Source organism: Glossina fuscipes, unplaced genomic scaffold (assembly GCF_014805625.2).
Source record: "Glossina fuscipes isolate IAEA_lab_2018 unplaced genomic scaffold, Yale_Gfus_2 1, whole genome shotgun sequence".
NCBI classification, from domain to species: Eukaryota; Metazoa; Arthropoda; class Insecta; order Diptera; family Glossinidae; genus Glossina; species Glossina fuscipes.
The window spans coordinates 37,884,120-37,899,758 of NW_023998415.1; the positions used below are offsets into that span (position 1 = coordinate 37,884,120).

Genomic DNA, 15,639 nt, shown 5'->3' on the forward strand with positions numbered 1-15,639 from the left:
ATATATATATATATATATATATATATATATATATATATATATATATAGATATTTAAGTGTATTAATGATTGTTAAATTCAGAATATTCGGACTTTATATTTGGAATGAATGCAATGTTTTTTAACCAAATGCAAAAAAAAATTTCTCCCATAAAGTTGAAGAGTCAATGGTAGTTTTTCATAGCGACTCTAAACGTTTTTGTTCGGGGAGATTCATGGTTATGATGATAGCATTCAAAGCATTGAATGATTAGGTTATTCACGGTTTTTTTTTTTTTTTCAAAAAAATACTTGTAATCATAGTAGGGAACGCGCCGTGAAATTACATTTCGGATCGTACAAAAATAGATTTTAATCTTTTGACTTTTTCTTAAGCAAAATCAAATTAAAATTGTATTTAATTTTTTTTTGGGCGGCACATGAAGATTTTAATAATATCACTAATTTTATTACTCTTACTATTTGTAAGGAATTGTAGACATTGCACGGTATAGTAGCAGCAGTGTCATCTCTCTCTCTTAACTGCCTTTTCATTGTCTAATTTTAAATTGTCCAAAAATTCAATTTTCCGAACATAGTTGTTGTTGTCAAGAAAAAGAAAAAAAAAAAAAAACAAGATGGCGAAAAAATTTCAGACACCATCCTTCAATGCCTATAAAAGAGTTGAGCAATGGTGCAGCTTTCGCAGATTAGCGATAAAACAAAAATCTCTTCAACAATGACTCTTGAAATTGTAAACGAATACCCTTCGTTTTTCGATCTTAACTTAACGTATCATAGGCTTCTTCAATTCTTATTCGATTGACTTGGAATTTTAACTACACTCGTGAAATAAGATTTGTAATGACCGTCAGCTTATTTCCAAATCTTTCGATCTTCGAACGATTTTTTCAAACAAAAAAAAAAAAAAAAAACAAAGAGAAAAGAAAATTCGAATCTACTATTAGATCTTGATACGGATTTTCAGAATTTTTTTTTGCTTTATTGTTCTAGTTGAAAAAATTATGATCAAAGGCGGCTCGAGCGAAGCGAAGCCAAAGGAAAAGAAGTAAGAAAATTGTATTAAGCTGGGGCTGAATTTACCCTTTGAAAAAGACTCGAAGCGAATGAAATTTCGATACTCTATAATATAGATGGATGCGTCAGATTTTCTCATTTTTATATATGCACGGTAGGATCATCCGTACAATCCATAGATGAAATTTTTTACGCTTAGTTTTTTTTTTTTTTTTGGTTTTGCAATCAGATTGAGAGAGAGAGAGAGAGTACGAGAGAGTACGAGAGAGTAGGCTTGTCATTCAAGCGATTTAATCCATTTTCAATACTTTCCTCAAATTTACTGTCAATATCTTCATTTTTGCCATCGGAAGTGATCATTGCAAAGAGACTGATAGGCATTTAGATTTGATATATAATGAAGAGATCCCATACTCTTTATAAGACCTTATTGACCTCTTGATTTTGGATGGTCTAAACGGGTTATTTTAAGAAAAGCTGTCACGCGCTTCCACTTTATCTTAAAAAAAAAAAAAAAAGAAAAAACGAAGAAAAAGTTTTAAGTTAAGTTTTTTTTTTAATAAATCTTTTCATTTCTCTTCTTTATATAAAATTTATATTGAGCGCACACAAGCTTATATTATTCTTTAGGACAAAAACTACTTTTTACATTAATATAGTTTCTATGTATATATATATATATATATCGTCACTTTTGTCAGAAGAAAGGATATTAAGCATATTGCAAGTGTGTACTTAATTTGATTGCTTAATATGTGACGCATCATTCTCTATGTTTGCGTATCGTCGGATTTCTGTGCCTGTGCAGAAAACTGCGAACTTAAGCATATATCTCTTTTTTAGCGGGCAGATACCATTGGCTCTTCCTTTTGCATCCACAAGTCCTTGGCTGCGGGACTTATACCAGCAGCTTTAGAATGACAATGCAACAGACTGGAGAATTAATAACGTAGCAAGGCAAGCCAACCTAATTCTGTTAGTTTTCAGTTCTCTCTTCAATTAAGTGCATTTGGCGTCCTCCCTTTTGCTATTGCATAATCAAAATGCTGTCAAGACTCAACAGTTATTGCCTTTGAAGCGCCAATACAAGCATTTATATAAAGTTCATTATTTTTATTATATGTTCTATAAAATCGAATGAAACATACACAAACACACACACACGTACACATATATACATATATATAGATATATATATATTATTATTTTCAAATTTCATCCCTGACGAACCAATGTATTAGGCCATATTGAATATTTTCAGTGGTTTTTTCGCGGGATGGTGTTGATGCCTATATATCGGGTAACACTCACTTGATTGTCCCAAGCGAACGTGGGCATAAGCTTTTAATTAACATTGTTTGTGCAGATAGTTTTCTAATTTTTTGTGAACTGTACGATGAGGATGCAATGAATGAATGCGGGCCCCAGGAGCGGTCTGTTCAATTTTGTTCTTGAAATTTCGATGTCAAAGATGTACCTCGCAGTCATTGAAAATGTCGATGAAATTTCGCAACTAATGGATCAAGACCGGCACACAAGCAGTTGAGTAGTTTGACAGCTTAGAATTATTTGAAAAGAGCTATAAGGGCTAAAAAAGTAAGCTCGAAACTGTGGAGACTCTTCAATATGACTAATTGCTTCCTTTTGAAAATTTTTATCTATCAGATCTTATTTCAATGTTTACTAATTAAAGTGATATCCACAATTTTTGTATAAATTACTTCATTTTCGATGGAATAAGAATAGAAGCCAACCGTTTGAGTGATACTCTACACCACTTGTGTCTCAGTTACATTAAGCTGGATGCACTTTTTATTATACCGTTCGATTCAGAATCATTTTCTCAATCGGTTTATGCTTGACCGCCATCCGTAGCTTTGCATTTGTTATATATGTATTTTTGGGTTCAATCTGTATTCTGGTATAGTTATATGTTTCGCCTTGAGGTTGAACCCTATTGCAAATGGATTGTATAGGGTGCCTTCATGTTGGCATCGGATGGGTGAAATTTTTTAACTCCCTCTCACATAGCAAGCCGTTCCTGTGAAAATATCGCCTACAATAAACACTACACCACTTGCGATACCGGGTATATTATGTTTGTGCGGTATGTTACACGCAGAATTGCTTAAGATAGACCCACCTAAGCTTGTTTGTCCGTCTGCAAAATTTGTGTTCAAACTACAACTCGCAATTTTGGAGATAATTCGATGAAATATGATGCACTGACGTGTCGTAACCAAAGGAAGAAAGCTATTGAAAATCGTTTAGACCGGTCCTCTGCTTCGACGCCCTCCGCTCTTTTTTCAAAAGTCATTAAATAGAAAGAATTGTGAGCAATTCTAAATTGCTCGAGAAAAGTGGCTAAGTAATAGTACTCCGGCAGTCTAAATTGGTATGAAAATTTTGGATCGGGTTCGGCAAATTTTTGAACCTCCTCTCATATAACGAAAATTGAAATTTATATGACAAAAAGCTCTAATCTTCAATGCGCTTTGCTGAAAATCCAATAATAAGAGTAATTTGATATAAAAAAATTAACTGCACCAAATTTGAACCATCCCGGCCTATTTTTGGATCTTTTCGTAGGGCAGAAAACTTTAAATTATAACATTTTATGATGAAACTAAAAAATCCATAAAAGTAATTTAAGATAAAAATTGTACTGAATTTCGAACACGTACCTCAAATTTTAAAGCTCTTGGGCACAACCATTCTTAGGGAAAATAAGCCTTTATTTGCAAAAAGATCTAATTCGTAGTATACAGTTTCATAATAGTGAGTTCATCTAAAAACAAGGTATAATTCTTGTATTCTACGGCAAAACTAAGACTTATGTTGGACAATGTTGTGTACGGTACCTAAAAGTCGGTCTAGCCCGACCATAATGTTTTCACTTCCTTTATAATGTATGTGTGAGGGATACAATATTAAAATTGACAAAAAAAAAAGTTTTTGTTGTTAAATATATATATATATAAATATATATAAATATATAAATATATATATATATATATAAATATATATTTATATAATGCAGGTAAGCTACGAAAGAGAAACTTTTCGTGTTTACGCTTGAAAACCTCCACTAATAAACTAATCTTTAATTAGCCGAAATATTTAAAATCGTCTAATGATTCTTAGGATAAAAGAAGAGGAAGATTCAAAAAGAATTAAAAATGAGCAATTTTTGTACTCTACTCTCACGTAGTTTCGTCCCGACCGTTTCATTGTCAAGTCTGTTCAAAGTTTTGAAACGAAAGAAACGAAATTGTTGGTAGAGCGACGGCAGACGGTAAACTGTAGACGGTTTTTACAGGCCGTTCGTTTCTATATGATGTAAGTAAGAAATTTCTAAGCAATTAAAATTTTTCTACGAATCCGCAATTATTTGTAGGATTATCGGTTAAGAAAAAATAATAATTATTTAGATTATCTTCGAGAGTAAAAATAAGTTAAATAAGCACACTTCAAATTCAAGATTTGAATGAAGTTTCGATAAAATATCAATAAAATAAAACCCGTTTAAAGAATAGCTAAGAATATAATTCCTTTGCAGTCTATCAATACAAGAAACAATGTAATTTTGCTTTCCTTTCCCGAAATACAGTGCAGATCGAAATACAGTGTAAATCTAGTACAAATCTATTATATTTCCAAAGGCTCCTAAAGGTGATATAAAAGTTCAATGCAAAAACTTTCGCGATCTATCTAAGGCAGCAATTAATAAAATTTTTTGACTTTATATCAATTGTTTTGCCAGAACAAGATGAAAGCAACTCAAGTAGGAGAAGTTAAATTCGGTTGAGACCGAATCCTTTAAAACGCATCATCGTTTACCCCCAAAAGAGACAAACAAAGTAATCGAACAAAATTTACGTGCTCTATAATATGGAGCGGGCGCAGTTGATTTCTTCTATTTTCAAAATAAATGTTTTTGTCGGAGAGACATGTGGGCATTGTAGGCGTGTCTTTTGAAAAGTTTAGATCAATTCCAAATTCTTTTGCAAAGTTTTAAGCTAACGGGAGAATGTTTACCACAAATACAACATAATTGCTCAAGCAGACAGGTGGCCAAGAATTTGATATATATATTTTATGGGGTTTTTGAGGCTTGTTGCTCCGCGTTATAAAGGTATTGAAAAAACAATTAATTTTTGATACACTATTATATTGGGTAGGCGTGGCGAATTTTTACCATTTTTGTGCACAAACTCTACGGCCTTGTCTATAGAATATGCGTTTCAATCAGCAAAAAACACACTGTGAGCTTGTCCTTTGATTGATTTGGCCCATTTTGAATACCAATCTGAACCCGAATTTGATGTTGATAGGTTTGCTTTTGCGGCCAGGAGAAGGTTTACAACGAACATTTAACCGACGGACAGACGGAGAATTTGATGTTGATCAAGAATATATACACTTTGTGGGTTCGGTTATACTCCTTTCTGGGCGTTACAAACACTTTGACAAAATGAATATAAAAATTAATAGATAAAATTAAATATATATATATATATAACAGGTAAAATGATTTTAAGTGCCGCTGAAAGATGTCATTATCAAGATACCCGTTATATCGATCTCTTTTTATCGAGTTTGCAGATGTTTTCGAATAAAATATGTTTTCTTACACTGGACTTTCAATGAAAACAGGAAAACTTATTATGTGACTTTGCCAAAACTTCTCCAGTGCGCTAATGTTCGCCTTATTCAAAATCATTATTCATAGACAACAGAATTTACATATTTTGTACTTATTTATGTATTTATGTTTGCTTTTTCTGCCATTTTAAGCGGAACCATCGGCTAGTTTTCAAAGATGATTGTTATTTATATAAAAAAACAACTATCGATTATCGGGGTGTTTGCCTATTTGTAGACGTAGTCAGGACACTATTTTGCTAATTTATATTATCGACGAATATTATGTCTATGTCGATTTGTTTGTTAACAGACGGTCCAAGTCGACTAAATTTACATGTCGGTCGATCATAGCTTTATAGCTTTGTAAAGCGTCAATCATTTGAACTTTGATGAACTTTGATCTCTAGTTTTACGTTAGTTACCAATGGAACGTCAATATTAATATACTCTCCATCGGTTGGTGATGAAAAAGAAAAAAAAAAAAAAAAAAAAAAAAAAAGAAAAACAAAAATGAGAAAAGATTCACTTTTCACGAGTACTTTCTCGAGCAATAAATAGAAAGCAAGAAATAGAGAAATGAAAAAGTAGAAAGAGATAGAAACTAAAAAAGCATAAGCAGAGAGTAACTATAATTCTCTTGGCCTGCTCCCCGGTATTGTATGCAATGTATCTCGACAGGTGTGAAACGTGTGTGATATGATGCATTATAGTAAAGGAGTGACGTTGATTCTTAAATTGAACTGATGACGAAATATCGGAGCAATGTTTTCTTTCCCTTTTTTATTTTGGCAATAATAGATAGGGTTCGCTATAAAAATAAAAATGTAAAATTATTGAACAAATCTAATCTGTCTGAAAGACAAAAAGTTTAACTAACTGATGTACATATGCACATACACACACACACACACACACACACACACACACACACACGCATTCGTGCATCAATTTATATGTTTGGATGTGTAAGAAGAATGATTGTGTATATTTACAAAAACAATAAAAAAGTAAAAAAAAAAAAAAATAACTGAGCGCATGAATGTCAACAAACGAATAGATGGACGAATGTATGAACGGATCGTTGCAAATATTTTGCTACAAATTTTTCTTCGATGCTCGCATTTGTTAGATACCGTCTGTAAGAAATTAAACGAAATATTTTATCGCTTCCTCTATAAAACGCACAAATATACAATACACATCTTTCTATATATTTACGTGTTTTTTTTTTTTTTTTTTAATTTTATTCACTAATACAAAATTTCATAATTTTTTTTTTTTTTTTTTTTAACGATACGCGATTATTTTAATATTAAACGTTATGTAAGCGAAAGAACTTTTATTGAATCAAAAACCGGAAGAGTGATAAAACCCTTTACTCTTACTTACTCGAGAAAGTAATATGCGTGATAAATAATGTCAATCGCAATGACTGTAGGAACAGGTGAAATCAAATTTTACAAAAATTATATATACATTTGCGATCGCATAAAAACCAAATCAAAACTTTTTAAAATCGAATCGAATTGATTTTTTTTTTTTTTTTTTTTGTTTTTATATTGAATTTGATTCCTTTTTAACTATTACTTTTGTTTATTCTCTTAATGTCTAATTAATGTATAAAAGTCAAATCGTCAAAAGTCAATCGATTGGGAATAACTCTCGACGAAAAAAGTCGATCTGCGTCAACAAGTTTTGCTGAAAATCATCCCGGACTGCTGCCATCAACTGTAAATGCAAAAGAATAACTTGTACTGAAAATTAATCACGTTATATTGGCCATATTATTAACTAACAGGTCTGATTTGTCCACCTAAAAAAAAAAAAAAAAAAAAAAAAAAAAATTATTAAAAAAAAAATAAAAAAAATTTGAAAGTTTTGATCAGAAAATCATCGGAAAAATTGGCGATATTTGCATAATTAATGGATTTATTAAAACTGTTGATGCCTAACGGGTTCGGCAGTGTTACACTATTAAAATCCCGGGGCCTATGTTCAGCCCAAAATTTCACATCAATTGTGATACCAAAGAGCATGTGCTTGCTGAACGAGTCACCTTCCTGGAAATACTTGCACTCGCTACTTGAAAACTTTCCACAAATCTATGAAGAACTATGGGCAATAGTTTCCCTGGCTTTCGATTATTGCTCTCATATTTATGGTGGTCTTGCCGGTATAACGAAACATTTGCACTCATTTGGTACCCAATTACAAGAATACTCTGAAATTTTCGCGCAAGATCAGTTATGCATATTCACACTCAAATTCTTGTGTTTACTTATATTTCTCTTCTTCATGCACTGGCTGAAGGTTAATCATGTTTTTTCAACGACACAACGACCGCAAATTAACGGTATAGCGATACCGTGGCGTGATAACACTGATGACGCCACTATAATCAATTCTCTGCCACAGACCGTAATTTGTGAATTTGAATTTCAAAATGATCGCGAAGATACGAAAAATATGGTCGCGCCACAAATTTTAGTAGAAATTACAAATGAAGAGAAGAGACATGATAAGAAGATTGCAAAAAAGAAAAGGAATTGTGTTTCAGCGGGACCTGTTTTAGTGCATATACGAAGCCCAAAAAGGCAGAGGCCGCCTTTACGTGGCACATTACCAACGTCAATATTAAGGAACGTTGAAGCGCACAAAGACAACAACAATTATTTGCCAATACGTTCAAAGCCTTTGTTCGTTGCACCAAAGTGCAAAATCTCTGGGCCGGCAATTCAGGCAAAACTCAACTTTAAAAATGTAAAGAAAACGGATGCCACTGCTTACATGTGTGTGTACAAATTTGCAAAAAAAACTTTTTTCATTACTTTTGCCAGACTCGCCCAAATTCATTAGAAATTATCGTAATAAGCGAAAATTTTCGTTCTCATTCATTCATTATCTCTTTCGCGCTTTCTCTCTCTCTCTCTCTCTCTCTCTCTATTTTTTTTACCGGAACACATTCATTACATGTGTGTTAGCTCGAGAAGCTTTAAATTCCGTTATGGCTAATCTATTAATATAGAAATGTCACGAGCTTCTAATCCTTCAATATTTCAATTAATTGATTGCCATCAATCAAACGAGAGAAAATGCTTTCAATATAATCTATAAAAATATAATGGCTTGCTGTCTTCCTTCTACATCGACTTTTCGAGGTCCATTAATTTTTTTTATAAAAGAACGTCAATTAAGACTCATCCGGATTCACTCTGAAAGTCAGTTTCTGTTGCTATAATGCTATAATGGAGAATTCTTTTGATTTATTTCTTGATTTTCATTTTACAATGGAACAAAATTTTATTTGAAAATTCCATTTTGCTTATGATACGTTAAGCGAGCCGAGTTTGCCGAGCTTTAACGAATTGTGTGTTCATAACTGGTTCGTCAGTTAAGATATGTTTTTCATTGTTTTTTTTTTTTGGCCTTTTCGAGTTGATCTTATTTGAATTTTTGATTGAATTTCAGATCGGAACCCCGCGGTAGCTCAAGTACCACAGATGAAATTTTTACAGATTCACCGGATAGTAGCTTGTATGGATCAGATGAGGAACAAGAGGATGCTGCTCAATATTGCCGTGGTGGCTATCATCCGGTCGTAATAGGCGATATATTCGATAGTCGATTTCGTGTCGTACGTAAGCTGGGATGGGGTCACTTTTCCACCGTTTGGTTATGCAGAGATCTCAAGTAAATGAACAAATTAGAAAATAAAGTGATTTATAATATAATATGCGATAAACTTCAAACACATACACACACACACACACACACAAACTTACATTTATAGAGAGGAAAAGTATGTGGCATTGAAAGTGGTGAAAAGCGCTCCGCATTATATAGAGACGGCGGCGGATGAAATCCGACTATTGGAAGCTATAAGAGACGCCGATCCATTAGATGTGAAACGTGAACGTATTGTACGTTTATTAAATCATTTCACTGTGAGGGGCGTAAATGGCGTACACACCTGTCTAGTATTTGAGGCGCTGGGCTGCAGTCTCTATAAATTAATTGTTAAGAATAATTATCAGGGCTTGGCTATCGCACAAGTGCGCAACATTATAAAACAAGTTTTAGAGGGCTTGGATTATTTGCATAGCAAATGCAGTATCATCCATACGGATATCAAACCTGAGAATATTCTATTGGTTATCGATAATGCGGCTGCAATGAATCAACAAATCGACGATGAGATCACAAATCTGCGAATTAAAGGAGTCGAATTTCCTGATTCGTACAGTAAGTTGCCGTTGGCGGTGTCGATCGTGTTGTGATCTTTTGCATAATTAAGTTTTTTGTTATTTGTATAATTGTCTTGTTTTTGTTGTTGCTTTTTTTCATTCGAAACAGTAAGTTCCATTGAAAAGCAAACTAAAACTCGCGCTAAATGGCCCATGCAGAACATCGAAATGAATGCCGCTAATCCGAATGCCAGCACTGCGAATAATTCGACATCATCGACACCATTGCCAACAACTCTGGGTGCAGCCAGTGGCGGTGATAAGGAAGACACGTCGTCTTTGGCCTCTAAGTTTTCAAGTTTATTGGGCGATAGTGTTGAGAGTAGTACTGGCGGTGGTGGTGGCGGTGTTGGTGGTGGCATTGGTAGCGGTACCACAACATCGTCTGGCAACATTAATAATCGTTATCGCACCGAAAAGAAAATCACTGCCAAGGTAACAATTCGTTAAATAACAAAATTCGTCCTTTAAAAACGTATACATATATATTTTCATATTGCACCTAAAATTGTTTTGCAAAGCGTCTGATAATATTCAAGCACTGACTTCATTTAAATAATTATATATATATATATATATATATATATATATATATAAATATATATATTTATATATATATATATAAATATATATATATATATTTTATACATATATACAAATTTTTATCCATTTATTGTCATTGTGCTTCTTCATCAAGTTTCCACTTCCAAAATTGTCTAAAATAATTTTTATTCAGTGTATCGTGATCATCAATATTATGCGAAGGCCTTTCGAAAGCTTGAAATCCTCACCTAGTCTTCATCTAGTATGGAACTCTGACAATTAACTCTGCTCATATCCCTGATAACATTCATAAAAAGAATGAGTGAAGGCAATAGAGATGAACGGGTTCTTGGCCGACTTTGTTAACATATTAATTGAATGTTGTACTAAACGAAACCTTTGAATGTTCCTCTTAAAAAACTAGTCCACGATTATATTCGTATGTATTATACTTTTTTTTTTCTTCGTTGGATAATGAAGTCCATGTCCAAAGAATAATTGGCTATTGATAAGAGGACCAATTTTTAATTGTTTTATAACGAGATAAGAAACGAGGCGCCAGGCATAGACAAGAGGCGATGTCAAACAAGACGTAAGCTAGAACGTACCAAATTCCACTTCGTTTTTCTTTTTCGCATAATTGTATGCAATTTTTGCGTTCAAGTGTTTTGATGAAAGTTGTAGTTGACCTCGTTTAAGAAAATCGTTTACGAATGTAGAAAACACATTTGTTACATTTGTTTCAAACCAAGTCTCCGATTAGTGAAATTTTTCTTATAGATTGGTTAGGCGAAATGGAATACCTTAAGGCACTTTACTCTGCTAATATTTATTTTAAATTAGTTTAATTTCATTTATTTTCAAATGTGAAATGAATGAACTATGGCATCTAAAAATGCAGGAATTTTATATATTTTTATACCCACCACTGTAACATGGGGAGGTATGCTTAAAAGGATGCTTCAGGGACCCTATAAAATGTATGTATTCTTGATTAGTGCGAAATTCTGAGTTGATTTAGCCATGTCTGTCCGTCTGTGTGGTGTGCAAATATGAACATTGGAAGTTTCTGCACGCGATTTAATATTGACAATGGACCAAATTAGTCAGAGCGGAAGCGCGCAGTTGAGTTTTTTTTTCCTTTTTTTTTAGTTTTCAAAGAGTTTCTCGATACTTTTGACAGATTTTACTCTAAATTCATATTAGATTCCCGATAATAGCGGGTTATTCTGAAAAGTCCCTTCTTCAAAGTCATGAATTATCAGCAAAAATTTTCGATATTTCATTTTTGCAATTATTTTGAATCATGAAACTACATTAAGATGTCTGATGTCCGCCGGTTGTCTTTCGTTAATTGAAAGTCCTGCTTATTGCAGTCAATGGTTTCGGTATTAAACACTAACGTCGTCCATAAGAGAACCGAATTATATTTTTGATTTAAGAAATTTAAAATTTAATTTTTAACACCTTCAGTCCAATGTTAAGGCATACGTGTATAAATAGTTTTATAGATTTGACGGCAAAAAGAAGACTTCGATTTACTTAAACACTAGTGATATTTCATCGACCACCCGACGACTGTAAAATATCTCTTCTTCTTCTTCTTCTTCTTCTTTTTTTTTTTTTATTGAACAGCTCGGGGTATAAGCGCAAAGCAAGATATATGAAAAATTGAAAAAATCGAAAACTATATAAACTTGGAGAAGTAAGGTCTCCTTACAATGCGTGCAAGCACGGATTGTTTCTGCTAACACCTTTCGAAATATATCTAAATAATTATAACGCCTTATACCAGAGTTGTCGCTCCTTATTGAGCCTTCTTTCTAATAATTCCGTTTTTTCGCTAGCTATGCGCTTATTTTGCTAAAGTCACTTGGGCTTAGGCTTTTTATAATTGCCATACGTTTTTCTTAATTATATAATGTACGGCAAAAGTATTGATCGGAGAAAGGCGGATTTTTCAAAAAGGAACGCATAACACATATATAAATATAAATTCATTCATGGCCTCTTTGTATACTAAGTACACAGGTACATTGCAAAATGCGTCTTTCAAAGAATGTTCAAGCGTACTTTTATAAGCGTTCTTCGAATTGGGGACAATTGACCGCAAAATTTGCATAATGTAGAAGTGTTTCTAAGCGTCTAATATGGATAACATTGAGTGTATGAATTTATAAAGCAGAATAAGTATATATATATATAGAGGATTGTAAAGTAGTTGCCGTTGAAGGTTTGCTTAGAGAAGAAAGGCTGTAAAGGGTGCAATGGGTGTAATGAAATGAACACTGTAACTGATTGTTTGCACAAAATTTTTGTTCTGTTCTCTATAATTTTTATTTTTTGATTTAATTTAATTTTTCTATTTTCGTTTTTACTTTTTATTTTTATTTGTTTTTATTTTTTTTTTTATTTTTTATTTATTATTATTATTTTTTTTTTTTTTTATATGTTCACAGCTGCCCACTGACACCACTGGTTCAGATAAAGAACAAACAAATAATAAATTAAATAACACTGCACTTTCTCAGACACAATCTTATACAAACGCCATACAAGCATTAATCAACAATACGAACGTGAGAGTAAAGATCGCGGATTTGGGCAACGCTTGCTATGAGGTGAGCTTGAAAGCAAACAATTTATTTCTGCAGAGAAAGAAATTAATCAAAAATTGATATTGCATTCATTTTTAGTATCATCACTTTACCGAGGATATTCAGACGCGTCAATATCGCTCAATAGAGGTTTTATTAGGGGCACCATACAATTATACGGCCGATATTTGGAGTACGGCATGTTTGGCCTTTGAATTGGCTACCGGCGATTATCTATTTGATCCGCATGCGGGCGAATCTTATTCAAGAGATGAGGACCATTTAGCGCATATTATTGAACTGTTGGGCACAATACCTTCGTCGGTGATATTCCGCGGTAAACATGGACTTAAATATTTTACTACTTATGGTAAAAATAAAAAACTAAGCTTGCATTTTTTGCATATTTTAATGATATTTCAAGTAAATTAAAATTAATTTTAAAATATTTTATAGGAAGTTTGCGTAACATAACTAAATTGAAACCGTGGAGCCTAATAAATGTGTTAGTTGAAAAATACGATTGGGATCCAATCGAGGCAAAGAAATTTTCCGATTTTTTGCTGCCAATGTTGGAATATAATCCGGTTATACGAGCCTCAGCTGCCGAATGTCTCAGTCACCCTTGGCTGGAACAAGAAGAATTCGTCTAAATCTTTTGTTTCATTTTAACGAAACATTTTAAAATTTATTCACACCAAAATAATTAGCTTTTATTAAAGACATACATACAAAAATATTCAAACACATACGTACATACATAAATACATACATACTTATACTTACACACACACACACACACATACACACACAAGCGCGTGCGCGTGCGCTCGCTCTCCCGTGCGTACTCATTTATAGGCATACTCGTATTAAAATATATATGTAGGTTAATACAACAACACAACACTACAAACTCTTCAAAGTAAATACGGTAAAAAATAAAAAAAAAAGAAAAAAAAAAAAACAATATTTAAAATTTATATATTTGTACTTGAAATGAAATTTAGCATTAATGTAGATGTGAAAACGGAAAACTGAACAAAACAAAAACAAAATCTAATCTTATTTAATTTAATATTAATAACATGGATTCTCTCTAAGCTACATATATTGATAAACATCTGCGTATTTGTATAACAAATGATGCATTGAATGATAAATTTTATATAAAATTAAAAAAAACCCAAAAAAAAAACAAAAAAAAAAAAACTTAATCTTGAGTAGAAGACGAGAATGAAAAAACAAGAGAGCCCAAACACATAACCACAACAATATTATAAATATCACAAATGAAATGAAGAGAAGAACAATAATTATAAAACAATTCGGCGACTATAGTCGGTCGTCAGCCGTCAGTCGTCGACATTTTTAACGGCTTAATAATATTAATTAATTAATTAATTAATTGCGTCATACGTGCTTGCCCGACCACGCCGGGAAACGCGAACAGAGTCGACTTTTTTATAACATTTGGAATAAATTTCAAATATTTGCATACATGAACATACACATATACGCGCGTACGCTAACTAAAACTATAAGACCAATTGGGAGATATTTGACATGTAATTATGTAAAATATGTCTTTTTTTTTTTTTTTTTTTTTTTTGACACATGTCTAAATGATATCAGATCAAATTTATTCGCTAATAGGTATAAATTTTATTTTTGTCGATAAAACGGTTCGAAGTGTGTAACATGCATTCACTTAACAACTACGTGCAATGCGTGCAATAACAAAATTCATTTTTATTTATTTTCGTTATGTTGTTTACCTTTGAAATTATATTTCGTTGAAATTCAATTTGAAATAATTTTTTATTTGCTTTATTTACAACTTTAAGAAATTTGAACAAAATTTTTAAATCAATATAAGTAAATAAATAGCTTTAAAAAAAATCTCTTTGTATTAAAACCATTTCATACACAAACACAAAACACACGCACACAAACATATATACATACATACACATACATACTAGAAATAATTATCAATTAACAAAACCGCAACTTGTATTCTCTAGGAAAAGAAAAACAACAACAACAACAACAAAAAATTAATAAATAAATACAAAAATAATTAAATAATTAAATGAAGATAAATATAAATAAAATCAAATTACAGAAAAGTACTGCATACAATTTTTATTAAAAGATAATCTAAAAAAGTAACATTGAATCTACATAAAAAAATACCAACATTATGCCTAAACAAAGATACTGACTGATTTAAATAAATAAATAAACAAATAAATAAATAAACGAAATTTCACTTCACATTAAGGAAAATCAATATTTCGATATACGTTTGTTTTATTTAAAGGTTTTCATTTAGCGATGCATGTCTGTGTGTGTGTGTGTGTGTGTGTGTGTGTTAGCGAAAATTTATACTATTCATCCACACTTATAGAGAGCGAGAGATAGAGAAAATTTTCGCCGGCTTATTGTTGCTTCATAACGTTTAGTGTTGTGTTTAGTGTAAAGAAATAAATACAACGGACCTTGTTGATCAGCGCGTATATCAGAGTTCAGGTGTAGTCCGCATAAAAAATAAAAGGAAATTCAACAAGAATTCAATATGCTCATAAGTGA

The 15,639-nt window shown here is 32.2% G+C and overlaps 1 protein-coding gene across 1 annotated transcript in view; it reads left to right on the forward strand.

Annotated features, from left to right (window-relative positions):
* The window catches only part of LOC119644941 (SRSF protein kinase 3), a 16,215-nt gene extending 2,229 nt beyond the window's left edge, over positions 1-13,986 (forward strand). The window contains exons 3-8 of the mRNA XM_038044684.1: positions 9,132-9,353; positions 9,454-9,905; positions 10,017-10,342; positions 12,910-13,071; positions 13,147-13,417; positions 13,504-13,986. Coding sequence (XP_037900612.1) covers positions 9,132-9,353; positions 9,454-9,905; positions 10,017-10,342; positions 12,910-13,071; positions 13,147-13,417; positions 13,504-13,700 — 1,630 coding nt within the window. The 3' untranslated portion in view covers positions 13,701-13,986. The remainder of the gene's footprint in view (positions 1-9,131; positions 9,354-9,453; positions 9,906-10,016; positions 10,343-12,909; positions 13,072-13,146; positions 13,418-13,503) is intronic.
* The last annotated feature ends 1,653 nt before the right edge of the window (positions 13,987-15,639 follow it).